The sequence below is a fragment of the Budorcas taxicolor genome, chromosome 10, assembly GCF_023091745.1.
Source record: "Budorcas taxicolor isolate Tak-1 chromosome 10, Takin1.1, whole genome shotgun sequence".
Taxonomy (NCBI): domain Eukaryota; kingdom Metazoa; phylum Chordata; class Mammalia; order Artiodactyla; family Bovidae; genus Budorcas; species Budorcas taxicolor.
In genome coordinates this window covers 80600496-80623240 of record NC_068919.1, presented here as the reverse complement: position 1 = coordinate 80623240, position 22745 = coordinate 80600496, and the positions used below count along the sequence as shown (strand labels likewise).

General features: G+C 49.5%; 1 protein-coding gene across 1 annotated transcript in view; it reads left to right on the top strand.

Annotated features, from left to right (window-relative positions):
- Positions 1-20637, top strand: part of MAP3K9 (mitogen-activated protein kinase kinase kinase 9) — a 78651-nt gene extending 58014 nt beyond the window's left edge. Inside the window, exons 4-12 of the mRNA XM_052646445.1 lie at positions 161-309; positions 1253-1428; positions 6507-6747; positions 9138-9260; positions 10972-11125; positions 13365-13433; positions 14862-14974; positions 16240-17046; positions 18622-20637. Coding sequence (XP_052502405.1) covers positions 161-309; positions 1253-1428; positions 6507-6747; positions 9138-9260; positions 10972-11125; positions 13365-13433; positions 14862-14974; positions 16240-17046; positions 18622-19106 — 2317 coding nt within the window. The 3' untranslated portion in view covers positions 19107-20637. The remainder of the gene's footprint in view (positions 1-160; positions 310-1252; positions 1429-6506; positions 6748-9137; positions 9261-10971; positions 11126-13364; positions 13434-14861; positions 14975-16239; positions 17047-18621) is intronic.
- The last annotated feature ends 2108 nt before the right edge of the window (positions 20638-22745 follow it).

The following is a 22745-nucleotide window of genomic DNA, read 5'->3' as shown; positions in this document are numbered from 1 at the left end:
AGGGCTTGGCCTCCCTTTTATATTCTGGCAGTATGTCTGTTCTGTAAGTCTCCCTACATGTTAGAGAAGATGTGGGATGCTCGTCAAAGCCTCATGAGCTATGTCAATGAAGTTACAGCTGTGGTTCATTGTATGACTTCTGTCTTCTTCCTCTCCCTAGCTACGGGGTGCTGCTTTGGGAGCTCCTGACTGGTGAGGTGCCCTTCCGGGGAATCGATGGCTTAGCAGTCGCTTATGGAGTGGCCATGAACAAGCTCGCCCTTCCCATTCCTTCTACATGCCCGGAACCTTTTGCCAAACTCATGGAAGGTGAGTGACCCCTGGCTGGAACAAAACTGGAGACTGTTTGACCTTTCTGTCAGCAGTGGATAGAGTGTGGCCAGTTCTGCATGACCAGTAACTGGAAGAGGAGGTGAAGTAGGAGTCACTCGAGGAGGAATCCTAAAGATGGTTACAAGAGTTAGCTCAAGATGATATCAGCACCCTGCTACACTGGTGTCACCCACGTCCCTTCTGTCCATCTAGTGACTATAGAACTTAACTTAGAAACTAAAGGCTGCTATCCAGTGCTGCGGTATATTAGTTAATGCAAAATAAGAAAGGATAGTAGCTTCTATTTCAAGACCTCTGAGTGTCTTATGTGTAGAAATGAAGGCGATCCAAGAAGAGAGAAATTCTAAAAGCCATCTAGTTAGGTCCTATGATTTTTATCAGTGAGAAACCCTAAGCTGAGAAAGGTTAAATGGATAGATAGCCACTCCATTAGTTAGGGACTGAGCTGCGAGTAGATAGAATTCGCTTTTTCTGGGCCCCCTGCTCGTGCTTTTCATCTCATCAGCACATCGAGGAGGGGAAGGGTAGCTCATTTATTTGCGGGAAATCGAGGCCCAAGGTGTAACTACCCACTGTCACACCCGGAATCATGTATTATACTAACTTGATAAACTGTGGTGGTTGTACTTTACGCACGAAAACTCTTTGGACTTGCCTTTCTTCTGCTAAATGAGGAGAACAGAGTGGGTGCAGAGTTGCTGTGCTGTGTTTCCAGTTTCCCTCTTGATGACTGTGATGCTGGGCAGCTTGCTTTACCTCCTGAGACCTGTTGGGGCTTCCCTCAATGCCAGTTCCTCTGTTTCTGGAAGAAGAAATGAGAGATGGGAGATGGTTTTCTGTCAGATGAGGTCACGTGACATCCTAAGTCTTCCGTCTGCCTCTGTCCATTCATGCTTCCTGACTCGTGTGCTCCATGCAGATTGCTGGAATCCTGACCCCCATTCACGCCCATCTTTCACGAGTATCCTGGACCAGCTAACTACCATAGAGGAGTCTGGTTTCTTTGAGATGCCCAAGGACTCCTTCCACTGCCTGCAGGATGACTGGAAGCACGAGATTCAGGAGATGTTTGACCAACTCAGGGCCAAAGAAAAGGTAAGAAAGAGAAGCGGAAGGTGTGCGTTGACTCAGTGGACCTTCTCCACTGGGGCCTCTGAGCAAGACTGTGATGCGGCCACCTTCCTGCTTGGTTTGTGATATCAAAGCAGCTTTTTCCTTCCTGGCTTTATGTGGAGTGTTCTCCAGGCCTCAGGTGTGACCTGAAACGATAAGAGAGTTTTTCTCTCTTTTGGAGATGTGGTAGGAATAAGTGGAGGAGGGCATGGCAACCCACTCCAGTATTCTTGCCTGGAGAATCCCCTGGACAGAGGAGCCTGGTGGGCTACAGTCCACAGGGTCACAAAGAGTTGGACACAACTGAAGTAACTGTGACCAAGCATGCACGCACAGGAATAAGTAAGGGAAGTCATGAGTCCAAAGGTGTCCTTGCAGAGGATCTACTTCACTGTCCAAACTGGAGGAGGAGCACCACTGGGCAAGTACCAACAGGTTGTCTCACTCTGGCGGCTGGACAAATTACAAGAAGGTTCTAGAAAGGTGTCTTGGTTCTGCAATGGACTCGTCAAAGGGGGTTAACAGGATATAGGGATACTTGAACACTGAGAACAGTTAGCAGAACATCCTGCCAGTGTCTTTGGGGATCAGGATCAGAAACAGCACATGGGTTAAAAATACCATGAGAAAGGGCTCAAAGGCTGAACCAACTGAGGAGTTCAGAGACTCATAGCCCATTAGAGATCTGCCTTTTGGTTTTGGTGACCATTCTCTGAATGGCCCCGTTTTATGCTGTAGTATCTAGCTAACAGTCAGGGTCCACATGGAGGAAGCTAATCCAAATCAAAGCAATTATGTTGCTTGTTCCTCAGGACCTGCAGCTCGGGGCACGAGGGATGTCCATGGGTAGACTTGGTTAATTTCTTCTTTCCATTCTCACTCCCCACTGTGGAAATTCGGAAAGCAATATAATAGTAGTGTCTAAAATTGTCTTCATGGCTTCCCAGTTCTTTCACTTGGAAGGTATGAAGAGACCTTTTCATCCGTTTTATCCAGGAGTTTTATGCCCTCTGCTACAGCATGTAGGGCAGGTGTTATTAACTTTTGCATCTCAGAGCAGTATCTTAGCAGATCAGTACCTACCTAAAGTCATACACCTAGTAAATGAGGAGGCAGAATCTTGAACCAGGGCCTTCTGGTTCCAAAACCGTCTCTTCTTTCCAATATCATTGTTGTTCCCTAAACAAATAACTTAAAAATCATTTCCAGAGCTGATCTGAAGATGTAGATGTTTTGCTGCAGCATAGCAAGCCTAAGCCTGGTTTTGTTGTTTAGTCGTGTCTGACTCTGTGTTTAGTCGTGTCTGACTCTGTGGTCCCATGGACTGTAGCCCACCAGGCTCCTCTAATTCTGTTCTATGGAATTTCCTGTCTGTGGAATTTCCCAGTCAAGAATACTGGAGTGGGTTGCCATTTTCTTCTTCAGGGTGTCTTCACAGATCAGGAATCAAACTCATGTCTCCTGCACTGGCAGGTGGATTCTTTACCAGCGAGCCACCAGGGTACTGTTTGGCAAGTCAGGAGCATTCTGCAGGGGGATGCAATGAGCTTGTGACAATTCTTTAGCTCGGAGAGGGGGTGGATCCTCACTGACCATTGAGCAGAATGATTGAAAGAGACTGTTCCAATTACTAATTATATTCCAACTAGAAGAACCCCAGAGTTCCTGACCTTTTTTGAATCACTAACTCCTGTTTTCTTTTTTTAAAGTTATTTTTTATTGAAGTGTAGTTGAATTATGGGCTATCCTGGTGGCTCAGCAGTAAAGAATCCACCTGCCAACGCAGGAGACTCAGGTTCGATTCCTGGGTTGGGCAGATCCCCTGGAGAAGGGACTGGCAACCCACTCCAGTATTCTTGCCTGGAGAATTTCATGGACAGAGGAGCCTGGCAGGCTAGAGTCCATGGGGTCACAGAAGAATCGGACACAACTTAGTGACTGAGCTACAAAAACAAATTGAATTACTGTGTTGCATTTGTTACTGCTGTACAGCAAAGTGATGCAAGTATACATGTGTGTGTATATATATATGTTTATATTCTTTTCATATTTTTCCACTATGGTTTATCATAGGATATTGAATATAGTTCTCTGATTATTTCTTTTGATTGATGACACTATAAGGGTACCAACCAGTAAGAAAAATGAAGGCTGGATTTTGTCAGAAAGTAGATACTAGGAAAAGTCAAACCAGTTCTCATAAGAGCTAACACGTGTAGAGCATGGGCTATATGCCATGCTCTAAGTAATTTATATGAATTCTTACATAATCTTGCATAAAAAGCTAGTAATTGTTTTAGGTAATACAACCCTGTGAGGTTGGTGCTGTTACCTCCATATTAAATGTGATGCCCATTTTAACTTGCCCAAGGCCACAGATTCAACCACTCTGTTTTGGAGTCCTTGCCTTGAGCATGGATGCCTCTCCATTATAAATCTTGGAGTTCAGCAAGTGAGGGTAAGGATAGATGATGAGCTTTCTCTCTGGAGAGATTCCTCTTAAATCATTGTATGTGAAAGGTGTGATTTATATAGTACGGAGTTGATGCCCAAATAGGTGTTCCACAAGAAGGGGATTTACCATGTTGGAGGGGTGCCAGGTATATGGTGCCATAGGCCAGTACTCCATAAATGTCCTGGTTTCCCATATAATTCACTCTTCAGGTTAGCTCAACCTGCTGCTCCATTGTATGTGAAGATGGATTGGTTTCTGGGCTGGGGTTCGAATTTCCTTAAAGGAAGGAGTTTAGACTCAAGCCATTCCTTAGACAAAAGCATGTAGGAGAGAGGACCTAGGAAGGCTGAGAGTAGCTTGAACTAATTTTAGCTTTCCCATTTAGCAGCAAAATAACCAACCAAGAATAATTTTTCTGAATCTTCTACATGTTTTTGTTCTGATGGTGAAAACAAGAAAGCCAAGGATTTGGAGGGCACACAGCAGTCAATCTGTTCATCACAGAAGAAGTTCAGAAGTTCAGGCTCATTTCTCAGGCACTTGTGATGAATGCATATTACCATAAAGAAGGGTTGCGTTTATAACACTGTCTTCTCCTCTCCTCATTTCTTTCGTTCATTGATTCAAAGGTTAATCAGCAACTAATGAGCCAACCTTCAAAGTGCTCACCCTCTTCTCATTTCTATTCTATCACTTTGATGGACATTAGCAGGTATTCTTGCGAACAGAAGGCAAGTTGAATGAAACACTCCTTTCATCAGAATATTTTATTCCCATTTTGCCTCTGTTCTGTCTTCTGTTCTCTGCCTGCTGCTCTGCTTCCCCAGTATGTGTTCACATACTTTTTTTCTAGCCCTGGGTTCCATTTCTATATTTTTTTCGAGAGCAGAATGACTTCTTAGAGTGGAGCATTTCGTTGAGAATTTTAAGTTCCAATCACAGGAGTGTTGCTCTGGCTGCTTTATTGGGGAGAAAAAATAAGTCCCCGCTTTTTAGACCTGGTTCTCTCAGGTTGTTGACATGAAAGCTTCTGAAATTTTAACCCTCTGCTCCCACCCCATTTCAATCATTAAAGTAAAAGTCTTAGTTGCTCAGTCATGTCCGACTCTTTGCATCCCCGTGGACTGTAGCCCACCAGACTCCTCTGTCTGTGAAATTCTCCAGGCAAGAATACTGGAGTGAGTTGCCATCCCTTCTCCAAGAGATCTTCCCGACCCACGAATTGAACCCGAATCGCTTGTGTCTCCTGCATTGGCAGGTGGGGTTCCTTACCAGTTGAGCCACAGCCTTTTTTCACTTCATCATGGGCCTACAGTAACCAGTGTTAATAGTTTAGAATCTATAAAGTTGTTTATGGATGCTTTATTCTCTTTCCTGGGTTCTATCCTATTTCCTGATGCTGTAATTTCCTGCCTCTTCCTAGGAACTCCATGCTGAGTTCATTTATAAATTCACGCAGAAGGATAAAGGGAAGGCAAGGAAGAGGTTCTGCCCACCCAGTGTGGTAGTGTTTCTAGAGCAAGTGTCTGGCAAAGACTTCAGGAAGTGTTCTTGCTTCTCTTTGCTGGGCTGTCTCTGTCCCTCTAGAGCACATGGTTGCCCTTTAAGATAAGATGAAAGTTTCAACCACATGTTTCAGTGGATTCACTGAACCAAAGTGAACCAAGATTTAGATGACATGCCTCATGAGCCTTTTGAACAGCCACCCTGGGAATGTATTTATTTTTATTTGCACGTTAGATGATGCCTGGAGTATGACTCATTTATAGCAGGCTCATTTTTAAGCTAGATTACCTTAAGTTGGCTCTGGTTTTTAAAAAATTTCCTTTATGTAACAGAAAAACAAATCAAAATAGAACCGAGACTATTATATGATTATATGATCATCATCATATGATTATGATTATATTTTCTACCTAAACTTTGTTGTTTTTCCTGGTCACAGATAATTTTAATCAATCAGTCAAGGTGTTGTTGTTATTCACTCCCTAAGTTGTGTCCAACTCATTGTGACCCCATGGATGCAACATGTCAGGCTTCCTTCTCCGTCACTGTCTTCTGGAGCTTGCTCAAACTCATCTCCATTGAGTCAGTGATGCCATCCAACCATCTCATCCTCTATCGCTCCCTTCTCCTCCTGCCTTCAATCTTTCCCAGCATCAGGGTCTTTTCCAATGAGTCGGCTCTCCGCACCAGGTGGCCAAAGTATTGGAGCTTCAGCTTCAGCATCAGTCCTTCCAATCACTATTCAGGGTTGATTTCCTTTAGGTTTGACTGGTTGGATCTCCTTGCAGTCCAAGGGACTCTCAAGAGTCTTCTCCAGCACCAGGAACTCTCAGTCCCCTTCTGTAGGGCTTGGCCTGTGGCTATCCTAGCTGTGTACTCAGGATGTCTCTTCTGAGCCTGTCTTCCCTTACCATTTGGGGTGGTCAGGTGTTCATTTGCTGACTAGCTATCCAGCACCTCCATCTCCTCTAGAGAGTGAAGTGTGGGGCATTAGAGGAGAGCTGTCCAGGTTGCTGTGAGCACTGCTCTCCCAGGGGTGAGCCCCCCCACTGCCCCAGGGAGTGCCCCCTTCTCTCTGATGGTTCTACCTGCCTGGCAGGAGCTACGCACCTGGGAAGAGGAGCTGACGCGGGCCGCGCTCCAGCAGAAGAACCAGGAGGAGCTGCTGCGGCGCCGGGAGCAGGAGCTCGCTGAGCGGGAGATCGACATTCTGGAACGAGAGCTCAACATCATCATCCACCAGTTATGCCAGGAGAAGCCCCGGGTCAAGAAGCGCAAGGGCAAGTTCAGGAAGAGCCGGCTGAAGCTCAAGGACGGAAATCGCATTAGCCTCCCTTCTGGTTGGTACCCGGGAGACCTGGGGGAGGGCTTCCCAGGTGAGGCTCGTGGTAAAGTACCCGCCTGCCAGTGCAGGAGATCTAAGACCAGCGGGTTCGATCCCTGGGTCAGGAAGATCCCTTGGAGGAGGGCATGGCAACCCACTCCAGTATTCTCGCCTGGAGAATCCCCATAGACAGAGGAGCCTGGTGGGCTACAGTCCATGGGGTCACAAAGAGTCGGACACGACTGAAGCAGCTGAGCACGCACAACCTAGGGGAAGCATGAGTGGGCCGAGGGGCTCATGCGCCACGGGGTCTGTGGGAACCAGGGACTGGGCTCAGAAACATGAGATCCCAGATTCCTTATAGACCTGGTTGGAAACCCCAGGTTCTATTCCAGGGAAAGCCTGGCCTGCTGAGAAGCTTCACCCTTCCAAGGGGGATTTTGGAGTGTGACTGCACACAGAACATGAGGGCAAGGCCTTGACCGTGGCGTGGTCCAATCTGCTAGAAAGCATGGCCGTGCATACAGGAAATTCTTACTGTAGGAAAACCTGGAGAATGAAGATGTCACTGGGGTAAAAGAATCCCAGGGTGAGTGTGTGTATGTGCCTATGAGATAAGAAGACTCCTGGCTCTGCAAAATAACTCAGGGTTTCCGTAATAATTAGTTATCTATGTGCAGTTGAGATTAGGATGAATGTTTAAGAATTTGATTTACACGTAACCTTTCAGAAACACATTAGTTGAGCAAAGGTACATTTGCAGTAGGTACCACCTTGGGAAAATGCAAAGAAGTAAGAAACTATGAATTAGAGTCTTTGGAGTTTACGTACCCACGGAGGGAGGTGAGTACTCAAGTGTGTGTTTATGTAGATTAAAAAGTTCATTGTATTCTGAGCCTGTCAGTCCCCAGGAAGCAGGCTTATTAGAAGTCTAAGGAATCCAGGGAAAATAGCGAAGCACTGGGATGGTGGCTTAGGCACAGACAAGAGAATCCAGTTAGTGAAATTCAGTGAGTGTTGCTGCGCATTTTTTTTTTCAGGCAACACAGAGTCTTTAAGCATCTCTGGAGCAACATGGGCCAGCATCTTGATGTGTGCTAAGGAAGCAGATAGAAAAGCCATGGATCCCACCTCCAGGGAGATCACCATCTAGAGGGGAAACCTAGGTGCCCACAGGCAGATCTTTGTGATAAGCCCTTCAATAGTTGGGGAGAATGAAGCCTAGAAACTCAGAGAATGTACATTTTACATTCCTCATGCTCTGATGTAAACGCTTTTGGAATAAACTGGAACTTGGACCATTAACTGCATCTCCCTCACTTTCTCAGGTTCCATGGGTTAATCCTGTTACCCTGCACTTAATGAGAAGCATCGGTCTCCCTGCTTTGGTCCCTGAGAAAAGGAGATGTGTACTAATAGATTATATGAGACAGAGTAGTTTATGTATTTTATATTAGATTTCTTAGAATAATCAACTGGGCTTCCCCAGTGACTCAGTGGGTAAAGAAGCCACATGCCACTCAGGAGACACAGGAGATGCAGGTTTTATCCCTGGGTCAGGAAGATCCCCTAGAAAAGGAAGTGGCAACCCACTCTAGCATTCTTGCCTGAAAAATCCCATGGACAGAGGAACTTGGCTGGCTACAGTCCAAAGGGTCGCAAAGAGTCAGACAAAACCAAGTGACTAAGCACACACACACAGAATAATCGACAAGGTCTCATGATATTTAAAAAATTTATTCCAAGTAGGTACTTGCTACCTCTATGTACATTACATGGACAGCTTTATGAAAACAGTCTAATGAAGTTCACTTGGATAATGAAGCTTCCGTCTCTACATACATCCAGCTGCCACATCCCTATGGGAAAAAGAAATGATTCTAAAAGAGAACATTTCCCAGTTGTAACGGAGCTTCTCAGGACATAGTGCCCATCCCTCAAGGCTGCCAGCAAGTGTCATTTCTCTCATAGGAATTTTTTTCAATTGAAGTAGAGTTGATGTGAAATATTATACAAGTTTCAGGTGCACACATAATGACTCACCATTTTTAAAGGTTATATTCCATTTATAGTTATTATAAAATATTGGCTATATTTCCTGTTTTGGACCACATATCCCTGTTGTTGTTGTTTAATTGCTAGTGTCCAGCTCCTTTGTGACCCCGTGGACTGTAGCCCACCAGGCTCCTCTGTCCATGGGATCCCAGGCAAGAATACTGGAGTGGGTTGCCACTTCCTTCTCCAGGGGATCTTCGCAATCCAGAGATCGAACCTTGAGTCTCCTGCATTGGCAGGCAGATTCTCTACTACTGAGGCACCAGGGGAGCCCATATATCCCTGTAGTTCATAAGAATTTGATGATGGGAAAATTCTAACACACACATCTGTTTGTCTTCCCCCAAGCAGACTTCCAGCACAAGTTCACGGTACAGGCCTCGCCCACCATGGATAAAAGGAAGAGTCTGATCAACAGCCGGTCCAGTCCTCCTGCGAGCCCCACCATCATCCCTCGCCTTCGTGCCATCCAGTGTATGTCTGTTTCCCAAATTAACTGGGGCCAGAACACACCAGGCCACCTGTCCCCTGCTCTGTCCAGCCAGAGACTGGTCAGGCTGGCTCCGTCCTAACTCTGCCACCTCTCTTGGACAATATGTGTACACATCCACACGTGTGAGGGCTTCCTAGGTGACACTAGTGGTAAAGAACCCGCCTGCCAATGCAGGAGACCTCAGAGATGCAGGTTCAATCCCTGGGTTGGGAAGATCTCCTGGAGAAGGGCATGGCAACCCACTCCAGTATTCTTGCCTAGAAAACCCCATGGACAGAGGAGCCTGGTGGGCTACAGTCCATAGTGTTGCAAAGAGCCAGAAGTGACTGAAGCGACTTAGCATGCTTGCACTCACATATGTATGCAGGCCCTTACCCCCATTACCTCACCTCTCCGTGAACTTGACCCTGCCTCCTCTACCTTTCACTATTAGCCAGATACCTGCAGAGGGGTTTGTGGGTGTTGGCGGGATCTTTAGTGAATTACAGAGTAATTTGGGATGTGATGAAGGTACCCTGGACTTGGGATCTGGTATATTTAGGACTTGGGACCTCTGCTATATTTGGGGCATCGTGGTGTTTCTTTGGTCCATGCTTCCTAGGAAGGGGCTTTGTCAAACTGCAGGTTCCAAGGTAAATTTGCCAAATACTTTACAATAGTCCAAATCTGAGCCAATTTTATGATGGTGTTTATTAAAAAGAACTTAGGTATACACACACATATATACATATATTCCTAGTGTGTGGGAGGGAGAGGTTGGAGGGGCATATGCGCTAATTTAAAGATAGAGAGATTTCATCCCAGAGAAAACCCCCCAAGACCTGAATTTTTGGCTTTCCTTGAAAAATCAAGTCAAATCAGTGGATTCTTTTTTTCGTGTGCTCGGTATTTTGCCTCAGTCCCATTAACTCTTTGTTTTTTGATAACTGGCTCCTTCCATTCTCCCCTGGGGAAGGGAATGGCTACCTACTCCGGTATTTTTGCCTGGAGAATTCTATGGACAGGGGATCCTGGAGGGCTATAGTCCATGGGGTTGTGGAGTCGAAGATGACTGAGCAACTAACACACTCCTTCTACTCATTGATGATAAAAGGCCAGTCTCTGAAGAATTTGGGTTTTAGCCCTTGCTCTAAGGTGTCAGGGTCAGGAGAAGGTTCCTCCTCCCCTCTCTGTTATATTTCTCCGGGCCTGCCGCTCCCAGTCCCTAACTTCCCTCTCCATAGTGTTGAACTTCTCACTTCCTTGCTTTCCAGCACTTTCTTACCAAAATTTCTTCACTTTTACATCATCTTTACTCCTAATCTCTCCCACCTACTTTCTCCCCCCCTCCCCCCAACATCATCCTCCAGGCCAGTTCCCACCCACCTATCCCCAATAAAACACATTCCCAAAGTCAGGTCTGTTTGGAGCTCTGGTGACTGGCTGGCCAGGGTATCCACCTTCCACTGGACTCGGAAGAATCTGGGTGATTTTCCCACATTTGGCACTTTGAGGGCGCAGAGTGAATGGTGGCTGGGAACTCCCTTACGTGCCCGGCGGGGCACAGAGTTGGGCACAGAGTTGGGCACAAAGTCTGACTCCCCCACACCTGCAGCTCCAGTTATGTGAGTGTGTGTGTCTGGTCGGGGAGACGCTAGTTTAGGGGGACACCGCTCTGTTTTCCTAATCCCATGTGACCTTTATTATTCACAGTGACACCAGGCGAAAGCAGCAAAACCTGGGGCCGGAGCTCTGTGATCCCCAAGGAGGAGGGGGAGGAGGAGGAGAAGAGGGCCCCCAAGAAGAAGGGGCGGACATGGGGGCCAAGTACACTTGGTCAGAAGGAATTTGCCTCAGGAGACGAAGGGTAAGAGCCAGATGATGGGAAATCCTTTAAAAATGCGGCGTGAAATACCTTTTTCTCTGTTGTGTGTTTCACCTTGTTCAAAGAAATTACATGCCTCTTGATCTTTACAAGGTTTTCCAATTGCCTTGTTCAGGAGTTGGCACAGTTTTTTCATAACGGGCCCAGTAGGAAGTATTTTAGGCTTTGTGGGCCATGTGGTCTCCGTAGTAACTTCTCAGCCCCACATGGTGGTAATGCAGAAGCAGCCACAGACCATGGACAGTATGTGAATGAATGAACATGGTTGTGTTCCAGTAAAATGGGACAAAAACAAGTGTTGGGCAGGATGTAGCTCATGAGTTAGTTTGCCAGCCCCTGGAGTATCCTGTTCAGAGGAGCAAGTAGCCCAAGCATTTGGCACTTGTGAGGAGTTCCGCCTGTGTTTTACTTACACCTGGCTCTTATCCTTAAAGCATCTGCCCAGAGGAGAGAGAAGGAAAGGCGAGACGACAGGGCTCTTGAGCAGAGGCTTGTCCTGAACCAGAGGCAGGCGGAGCTACCCGGCCCTGGAGGTGCAGGCAGAGATCACTCCAGGGCCACTAGCCCTTCTCTATGAGCCCACCCCATAACCACGCTGATGTGTGAGAGACCCCTCTGGACAAAGCACACAGCAGGCCCTGTTGCCTTGGATGTGCTCGTGTTCTCACTGAGGGTTTGTGGCCCACGGGCCCTGGTCTTTCATAGACCAGTTGATTGCAGTGTGGTAGTGAAGTGCATGAACGCTGACTCCAGGCTGCCTGGGTGTGAATCCCGACTCCTCCACACCCAGCAGTGGGGCCTTAGGTATCCTCATCTGTTAAATGGGGATTCTCTCCATACCCGTCTCATGGAGTTGACCCTGAGTAAGCTTATCTTTGGGAAGTCCCTTAAAAGGTGGGCTAGCTCATAGTAAACTTGCATAAATAAACTTATGTAAATACTTACTCTGATGATTCTTCCACGCTTCTCATGCAATTCTGCTTCATACCTGAAGAATGCACCTGATGGGGTATACTTCTTATTCTTGTGTTAGAATCTAGAACCATATTTCTTGACTTTTCCGAGTGTGAGGATAAGCAGCAGCCCTCTTCCTCCTTTTTAGTGGCTTTCCAAAGAGCTTCTAAGGTTGACTATTAGACTTAAAGGTGCCCTCAACCTGTAACTGGCCTTGGCCTTGCTATTTCTCTGAATACTAAGATTTCATGTCCAAAATCTATTTTGCTATGCTAGAAGGTGAAAATAAGTTTTGGTTCATGAAGGATGGACTCTTTGAAGCCAGTCTTTGGAAATCACTCGTTACCTTGGAACAGAAAATTTAGATATGTAGGGCAGGCCTCCCTAAGCTGTGTAAGAATTCAGTGACGGAGTCCCCTGGTTGCTCTGCTGTACTAAATTCTGAAGTGCAAGCAATCCCCAGTCTGTCCCTTGAGCCTTGGCTAGAGTGGGGTTGAGCTCGGGCTGAGGAACCTAGTCACCCTGAATCCCTTGGTATTTCTGACATTAGTGTGATTCCAGGTAGGCTTTGCCAGGTTGGCTATGGATCCCAACAGTCTCAATGGTTCTGTTTCATTTCAATGTATGTTTTGTCTTGCCAGTAAACTCACTGCATTTCAACATTACACAAAACATTAACTTTAGAATTTTCTTCCTTCTTACATAGATTTGCCCTCAACACTTTTGAAGCAGTTCAAAATATGTGACTTAGTTTTTCATGATTATCAATTCCTCTGAAGAAATAAAATCTCAGGAAAAGACTTAATGTTGGGAATTTTTGAGAGCTTCTGTATGATACTATTTCTAAATGTTAGTTCCTGTTGACTGAAGAAAATATATAATGACAAAAAGCTGTACTGAATTCAACAACGTTAGGTGAATTTGCATCCCCATCCTTTAAAAAAACGGTATGTTTCTATAGGAAACATATGCACCTGTCTGTAATCAGCAGCTATCTATGGATTCACAGCCCCCCACCCCCCCACCACCACCCCCGCTAATTAAGCTGTGGCTGCCCCTGGGATGTTTATCTCACAGATAGGGAGGTCATGGACCTGTGACCATTCCAGCAGGGCCATCTTATTGCAATCCCTTCATGGTGTGGGCTTTGCAAGGGGAGGGCAGCTGGCGACGTAACAGGAGCCCAGCCTTGAGGGTTCTCAGGTGGGAGAGGCTGAGCGGCATGTATCTACTGTTGCCTGCTACTGATTCTCTTTATTCATTGAAGATCCCCTCAGAGACGGGAGAAAGCTAATGGTTTAAGTACCCCATCAGATTCTCCACATTTCCACTTGGGGTGAGTCTGATCTTCACCACCTCATCACGTGTACTATAATAATCCTCCTCCCCGCCCCCGTTTCCTTGTCCTCACAGCACACCCCGCAGAATCAAGCCTCATTATTGCCAGCGCCATGCTGACTTTTTTTTTGGGAAGCAGTACCATCGTGCACCTTGGGAAAATTCCTGTGTTGGTCCGACTTAACGTTTCCTCATTGCCCTGACCACTCCTGTTGTTAAGGTTCTCCCAGCATCCTTCATTTTAGGGAGTCAGTACGTGGCTGTTTATCCTTTGGTCTTCAGCACAGGCTTTGATGCTGCTGATCTGAATTCCCTGGATCCAGAGCTAGAAGGGATTTATAAGATTTTCAGTCAGAAGTCTCAGGCTGTGGGTTTGGCAGCATGTTTCTCTCTGGCTGTGTATTTTGGTTGAAATCACTGATGTCTGGAATGTACTTTAATCACTGGTATTTCTGATAGCACTGGAAACAGAGATCTGCAGGCAGGGGAAAAAGCTGGTCCGTCTCCCTCCCTGGAGATAGGCTGGGAAGAGTGGGCTTTAGTTGAATGGCTCTCTCTAGTGCTAAAATGAGAGCTGCCCCTGGTTATAATCCCAGTATCTCCTTGGCAATCATAGTCCACAGATTCCTCAGGCCTCCTTCACTGTTCTTTAGGAAAAAGACCAGTGCTTGTGGGCCTCTGATGCCCTGTCCTGTAAGAGGGTTGGCGGGGTACCCAGTCTGTGTCCTTGGAATTACTGACTTGCCACTGGGAGCTGATAACGGGGATTTGAAAGCCAGCTCCTGTCCTCTTCCTCTCCATTCCCAGACAGGCCGAGGGTTCGAGTCCAGCCTTATGTGCTACCCACATAGGTCTGTCCCAAAGTGCACTGGGTTGACGCAGCTTTTGTTGGTTGATTTTTGTATTTGAAACATGGATGGCTTTGGAAGTTGCCTAAGCATGCTGGAAGCTTGGAAGGAGAAATTGAGAAGTGGTGTGAGTGGAGTGGCCTGGCCCATCTCTGTGAGCTCATCGCCCAGTGCTTGCCTTGCCCTGCACATCTCAGCATTGCAGTTTTTCTAATGTCACCGGTGTGTTATATTATGGTCAGTGTCTGTGGAGTCTTGGCTTTTCCCTTAAGTTGGGCTTAGGCAAGACCCTGGCCAGGGCCGGGCAGTCCTCATTCCTTCTGTTCTGTTGCCAGCCTGCCCAGGAGGTCTTCCCACAGCTCCATGGCAGCATGTGTAGGGGTGTGTCATGCCCCTGCTTTTCTGTCCCTAGAGCATGTGCACTTCTGTTAAAGAAGCAAGTGGGCTCAGCAAGCTTTGTTGCCTGTACCCTGAGGCTCTTGGGCTTTGCTGTAATGAAGCAGATGGGGAGAGGCCCACGGAGCTGAGGGTAGAGGGAGTAACCAGTTCTGACAGTTTCATCTTTTCCTCTCGTTCAGCCTCAAGTCCCTGGTAGATGGATACAAACAGTGGTCGTCCAGTGCCCCCAACCTGGGGAAGGGCCCAAGGAGTAGTCCAGCCCTGCCGGCGTTCACCAGCCTTATGGAGATGGGTAAGCATTGCCTTTGTCTTAACTCTCCCCTGATCCCTCAGGGAATTCATGGCCAAGCTTCTTGGACTCTTTCAAGACCTCTAGCACTGCTTCGTGGGGCTGTCTCCTCCTTTCCTCAACTCTTGGCCCCGCACCCTATTCTCTCTGTTTGCCCTACTCCCATTACAGGGAGTATTTCCACATCACCACCGCTGCCATGGACTCTGCCCTTGACCTCCTGTCCCAAGGGGCTGGTTATAGTCTCCTTAGGGCAGTGAGGCACGGGGAGGCGTGGAATCAGGCACTTGCCTTTCCTGGGTCTGCTTCCTTGTATTTTAACTTGGGGAGTCCATAGAATGGGAGATGGCAATAGAACCCCAGTGTTCCTCCAAGGAAGCTCTTCCAGTATGGCCCTGTGATTACTAAATGTGGAAGGCCTTCTCCAGGCTGTCTCTCAGAAAGTACTCCTCTCTCTAGAATTCCAAGGTCATAATCAGTCAGTCCATAGGGTAGATTTGGCCTTCATCCATGCCGAGTATTCTAATCCTTTGCAGGAAATGGGTCTTAAGACAAGTCTGTAGGTTGTCAATTCTAGAAATTCCAGGTCCCTTCCCATTTTTTTAAAATTAATGTTTATTGAAGTATCGTTGCTTTACAATATTGTGTTAGTTCCTGTCTGTGTGTTAGTCGCTCAGTGGTGTCCAACTCTTTATGACCCCATGGAGCCTACCAGGCTCCTCTGTCCGTGGGATTCTCCAGGCAAGAATACTGGAGTGGATTGCCATTTCCTTCTCCAGAGGGCCTTCCCGACCCAGGGATCGAACCCGGGTCTCCCGCATTTCAGGCAGATGCTTTACCATCTGAGCTACGAAGGAAGCCCACTGTTAGTCCCTACTGTACTGCAAAATGAATCAGCTAGACATATACATATATTCCCTCCCTTTTGAACTCCCTTCCCATTCCCTTCCGGTTTCAAGTTGTAAAATAATTAAGGATGTACCTGTTCTGGGAAACTGACAGGGCACTTCTATGACAGAAGGAGCAAATTGACAGATCCCCTTTTCTGCAAATGGGAAAACAGGCTCTGAGATGGAGAGCGACTTCCCCATGTTGGTCACTGTTGAGTGTGAAGTCCTATTGGTTCCTGGTCCTGCACCCCTGACTATTCAACCTCTGGATCCCTAGCACTAAGCCAGGGACCTGGGGTAGGGGAGAAGGACCAGATTTTCATTCCTGCAGCCTCACTCCCATCTTGTGTTCTCCCTCCACTTCTCTCGTCTCCGCAGAGGATGAAGACAGCGAAGGCCCACGGAGTGGGGAGAGTCGTCTCCCGCCGTCACCCAGCCAGTCCTACCTCTGTAGCCCATTCCCTCGCGGGGAAGATGGGGATGGCCCCCTCAGCGACGGCGGTCACGAGGAGCCCACCCCGGTCAACTCGGCCACCAGTACCCCTCAGCTGACGCCAACCAACAGCCTCAAGCGGGGCGGCCCCCACCACCGCCGCTGCGAGGTGGCTCTGCTCGGCTGCGGGGCCGTCCTCGCCGCCACGGGCCTCGGGTTTGACCTGCTGGAAGCTGGCAAGTGCCAGCTGCCGCCCCCGGAGGAGCCCGAGCCACCAGCCCGGGAGGAGAAGAAGAGGCGCGAGGGGCTCTTCCTGAGAGCCAGCCGGCCCCGCCGGAGCACCAGCCCCCCATCCCGGAAGCTCTTCAAGAAGGAGGAGCCCGTGCTGTTGCTAGGAGACCCCTCCGCCTCGCTGACGCTGCTGTCTCTCTCCTCCATCTCCGAGTGCAACTCCACCCGCTCCCTGCTGAGATCTGACAGCGATGAGATCGTGGTGTACGAGATGCCCGTCAGCCCCGTGGAGGCCCCGGCCCTGAGCCCCTGCACCCGCAACCCCCTGGTCAACGTCCGAGTGGAGCGCTTCAAACGAGACCCGAAGCAGTCCCTGACCCCCACCCACGTCACCCTCACGGCCCCCGCGCAGCCCAGCGCTCACCGGCGGACTCCTTCCGACGGGGCCCTCAAGCCGGCTGCCCCTCCAGCCAGCAGGAGCCCCTCATCCAGCAATGGACTGAGTCCCAGCCCTGGAGCAGGTGAGACCTGCCCCCTGCGACCTGCCCTCCTCCTCCTCCTTACTCCTTCCTCTTGGGGCCTCCTTCGCCTTGGGGCCTCTCTCCCAGGAGTGGAGATATCAGGCCAACCTCAAGTTCCTCCTCTGCCTCAGCCAGTTGAGACAGGCTGTTCTGGGCCTTGGGAGAGGACTGACGTCTGTCCATCCTGTGCCTCAGGGGGGCCTTCCCTGAAGAGGGGACGCAGACAGGCAGGATCTGGGGAGAATCTGACCGGGACTCCTGTGAGATGCTCAGGCCCCGGATCTGGGAGCGTACGGGCCAGTACTTTGAGGGCGCATCAAGGGTAGGAGGCCAGCTCTGTTTGTTCCCTGGAAAGAAGATTGCAATTACAGGGAGGAATCTGGCCACACACAGGGCGGTATTTTCTGCACGTAGCCCGGCTCTTGCCTGTTATTACAGAGTGAGTACAGACACACTCGTAAGGCAGGCTTCCAGCCGGGCATCACACCCTGCATCGCTCATCCCTTACTCACACCTGACGCTCAGACGTGGAGATGCGGCCAGGTGAACTGCTGTGCCGCAGCACACCCAGTCCTTCTCTGGCTGACATCTGAGACACCTGAGCATACACTCTCACTCCCGCCCCATCCCTTGCTCCCTAGAAGACCTCTATCTGACATAAAAACCACCTGAAATCCCATAGGAGAGGAGGGCGTGGCAATACCCATTCAGTGAGACTCGAATATGAGTGACAGCTGTACTTTACTATTCAGCTTGCCCTTCTCCTGCTCAGATTTTTTGTTAAAATCAGGTGGCCTCTTTGGAAAAGGAGACCCCCAGATTACTAGTCTTTAAGTTTCTGATGCATTAGAGAAGGAAATGGCAACCCACTCCAGTGTTCTTGCCTGGAGAATCCCAGGGACCGGGGAGCCTGGTGGGCTGCCGTCTCTGGGGTCGCACAGACTCGGACACGACTGAAGCAACTTGGCAGCAGCAGCAGCAGCAGGTTCTGATACCTGCTTTGTCCTTGTCGAGCATGCTAAGTCGCTTCAGTCGTGCCCGACTCTGTGCAACTGTATGGACCATAGCACACCAGGCTCCTCTGCCCACGGGATTCTCCAGGCAAGAATACTGGAGTGGGTTGCCATGCCCTCCTCCTGGGATCTTTCTGACCCAGAGATTGAACCTGCGTCTCTTATGTCTCCTGCATTGGCAGGCGGGTTCTTTACCATGAGCGCCACCTGGAAAGCCCTTGTTCTTGTCACACGTTTATTAAATGGATGAACTGAGAATGAAAGACATTTCCTTAAGTTGTCTCATTACAGATATGACCTCATGTGTCCCATTATTATAAGATACAGGGACCATGGTCTGTAGTTCACTGTTACACCCCCAGTGCCTGCCAACACACTGCATGACAGAGTAGGCGCTCATTTTTCAAGTTATCCCAGGTGGTCAGGGCCATGGTCACGGGTGGGGAGTAAGTGGCACGTGTGGTCCGTGAGTGTGGGAGGGTGGGGCGGGGAGTAAGTGGCGTGTGTGGTCCATGAGTGTGGTCTGTCGTCTGATAACCTCTCCCTTTGTCTCTTGGACCAGGAATGCTGAAAACCCCCAGCCCCAGCCGAGACCCAGGTGAATTCCCCCGTCTCCCTGACCCGAATGTGGTCTTTCCCCCGACCCCAAGGCGCTGGAACACCCAGCAGGACTCTACCTTGGAGAGACCCAAGACCCTGGAGTTTCTGCCTCGGCCACGTCCTTCGGCCAACCGGCAACGGCTGGACCCGTGGTGGTTTGTGTCCCCCAGCCACGCCCGTAGCGCCTCCCCGGCCAACAGCTCCAGCACAGAGACGCCCAGCAACCTGGACTCCTGCTTGGCCAGCAGCAGCAGCACCGTGGAGGAGCGGCCGGGCCTGCCAGCCCTGCTCCCCTTCCAGGCGGGGCCGCTGCCGCCCACCGAGCGGACGCTTCTAGACCTGGATGCGGAGGGCCAGAGTCAGGACAGCACTGTGCCGCTGTGCAGAGCTGAACTGAACACACACAGGCCTGCCCCTTATGAGATCCAGCAAGAGTTCTGGTCTTAGCATGCAAAGGGTTGAGGGCGGCAAGGGGGGACGCAGGAGGAGATGGGGAGGGGAGCTGGCTGGCACAGCCCTTTCTCAGAATTGGACCCCTCAGAGCCTCCCGCCCTACTTCTTGCACTGATAATGCACTTTGAAGATGGAAGGGATGGAAGCAGGGCCCCTTCAGAAGGCTTCTCACCCTGCAGGGCCCTTCTCCCCAGGTCCGCTGGAGGGGCTGTGGCCATCAGCTCTGGCTGTGTTGGGGAGGGAGGGGTGCGTGCATGTCCCCCACCCTCCACAGTCTTCCTCGCCTTCAGGGTGACTGCAGTCACTCAGCCGAATCTGCCTGCTGCTCCCTCTCTTCAGCCCCCAGGGGGTGCCCTCCTGGGGTCCCTCTGTTAGCCCTGAGTTCAGCCTTCCGCACACACCCAGTATTGGATGTTCTCTGATTGATTTTGCTCCTCTTCCACGTGCTTTCCTGACACCCATGAATGAGAATCTCGTTTGGTGTGAGATGTGAGCTTTTCTGCGTCCTAAGCCCTATGGTGCCGGCTAGAGAATGGAAGACAGAGTGCCCCTGCGTTGGGCACAGGAATTGAGGGAGCTGGGACCACCTGCTGCACTTCCATGCACCCCCACTTCTTTATTTGAGCCTCCCAGTGGTACGGGACCTGCCTCCGTGAGAACTGGAAAGAGGAGGGAATTAGGAAATACAGTTGAGTTGCAGTAAAGAGGGTAACAAAGTCTGTCTGTCCTCATTCCTTTCATAAACACTCAAAGAAGGGCAGAAACCAGCACGTGTTGACAGCACCCATCTCCTGCTTGGGGGTCCAGATGTGATCAGACCCGGTTCTGAATCAAATATGCACCCATCCCAGGAATTGCCTGGGGAGGCTCAATCTCTGGTGTCAGTTCTGAAACCAGAGACAAAGTTCCTGTGTTTGGCCCTTTTGTCATCTGATCTGTATGTGTCTTCCCTTGCCTTGATCTGCCCTCCAGTCCCTGGAATTAGTGGATTTGAGGTTACATGTTTGGTGGGGAGGTATCTCTACCCTGCACCAGAATAGCATGTAGAATTGGGTCCTAGACACTGGGAGTTGGAGCCATGGGGCTTCCTGCTCGCCCGTTGTCATTCTGCAAAGCCCTTAAAGTCAAACGAGCCCTTAGTAGTTCCTTGCGTGAATGGATGTGGTGGCTGACAATACCTGTAAGGTGCCGTGTGAGCTCCTCATGTACCCTCATCTTCAAGTGCGAGTGTGGGAGACCGACCAGGGCTTTTTGTCTTCATGCACAGGTAGCCCCCACTGTGGGACCCCCGACCATGAGTTGGATAGGAAGGAACAGAGGCCAATCCTGGCTTTTCTGGAATTCATTTCTGTGGCTTGAATGTTGATCTTCTGGAGCTCTCTCACATGAGTCTCCTCTCTTCCTCTTACCCTGAGGCTCCCGAGGCAGGTGTGAACAGTTGTCTTTGAGTGGGGATAACGACAGGAGTAGAGTCCTTAGTTCACGCTCCTCCTGACCCAAGACTCTGTGTCACTCCCTCGTCGTTTATCCTGGGCTGTTTCTCTGCAGGCTTTGGGGGCCCACCTGCAGCTTCCTTGCATTTGCTGCCCAGGTGCAGGACAGAAGAGCAGCGCTGTTGGCACAAGTGATGGATTTGGTCACTGCTCTCTCTGTGACTATGCTAGAAGTCCTGCCCTGAGGATGACAAAATGAGCGGCCTTGGTTTTCAAGTTGTTCCTTGTTTTACGAGCCCACTGGCAGGCACTTAGGTTCAAGGGCCCCACCTACTTTTGGGCGGGGAGGCACTGTTGGTTTTGTTGCCCAGGGTTCTATTGTCGCGTCTCATTTCTCTCTGTTTCTTTGTTCAGTGAAGACAGTCCAAAAGAGATGATTTTTGCTCCCGACCCCACTCCTTGGCTAGAGGAGGTGGGGTGGGGGGGCGGTGCTTGAATCTCATCAGCTCAGCCAACCAAGTGACTGCTCTTCATCCTCAGATGGCCTGTGCCCTTTCCTAGGGTTCTCCATGGCCCCAGGCCCTAAGCCACCTTCACATCTCTAAACCCTTGGCCCCAGTCTCTGGTCCTCTGGTGGGTGCAGCCTACAGTGTAGTCCAGACCACCCTGGCTCTGGCCAGTGGTCTGGAATGAGGCAAGGAGTCTTAGCTCATTTTCTGCTTTTTGTCATTTTGTCTAGAGTAAACCCTTGCCACTGGCTGACAGCTTGAACCCATTTCTTCCTCATCCGCCTAGGGGATGACAAGGGAAGGTGGGGGCTCTACTGTGGGAGGACCTATACCTACAAGAGGCAGAAGCGGGGTTATTCTGAAGATGCTTCTGTGGGCTTCCATGATGATGGAGGACTTTCCATCTCTCAGCTCCTTCAAACTGGGTCTCTGAGGGGCCCCCATCTGCCACTCTCTCTCTCTCTGGGGCAAGGCTTGGGTGGGATAGGATCCTATAGAATAAGGTTTGGGTTCCCCCCCTTTTCCCTTTCCTCGGACACTTTCCACTGCTCTTGGCAGGTGCTCCTTCTGGAAGATGGTGATGGGAAACAGATACTGCTCTCTGCCCCTCTGGCTTCTTCAGTTCATTCCACTGATTCTACATAGGATTGTCCTCTGTCCTTGAGGATCCAGGTCACTGCCAGGGGCTGAATAGATGTCCCAGTTATTTTCATATGTTATGTCTAAAAGGCTTTGAAGGATGCCCTTAGCTTCACATCCTTTAGTATCAGGAGAGTCTATTGTGATGATGATGGTGGTGGTACCTGACATTTGGATGACTCAGAATAAGGCTAACCCTTCCTCCTAACCTTTACAAAAGTACATTATTTGCCTTCTACCTTTGATATACTTGGTGGTAGAGAAGGGGAAATGCTTAAAGATGAAGATCCAAGTGAAGAGAAGTTAATAAGCTGCTTGGACTGATGGCTGAGTTGGGCACCCAGCTCTAAGACTGAATGCATTGGCTGTGTTCTCTGTTCTACTTTTGCTGTCTGACCTCGGACTTGTCTCTTAGTCCCTCTCAGATTTCCTTCCTGTAAGAGCAGCCGTCACCTGCTTCCCTCACAAGGGCAAAAAAAGCATGTATCAGAGCAGGTCCGAGAAGCCCGTGGCTCCCGGCCAGCAAACAGGACAAACTGCTGAAGTTGACGGTGCGGTCCCCACCACCTTTGCCTCTGGGGGACTTGCCTACTTCCTCTGGCTTCTGGAAGAGGCAAGTTTTGGAGTTGGCCTAATGACTAATGGGGACCGTGGTCAGGCATGTGCTTTTCTACTGTATTTATACGGCACCTGGTGTTTACAAGCATCACTCCTAATTGCCCCACTTAAGTCGTTAGGCTGATCATCGCTGTCCTGAGTGTCTTATGGAGCAGGAAGTGGGTGACAGGGAGCTGGAAGCAGCACCCAAATGACAATTCGGGGCCTCTTGTTTCTTGGAGTCATTTCCCGGAGTCTGATGTGTTTTGAGGCAGGAATCAGGCCAGCTCCTGAAACAATCTTTAGGAAAGGGTCTGCGGGCCCATGGAACACATGTCATGGTGGGGGCTTCATCACAAAGCTGCTTTTCCCTCAGGACACAAGTCACCCCAAGAGCGTCTAGGCCTGATACCGTGTCAGCATTCTTGCTCACAGCCCCCCGTAGGAGACTCCTT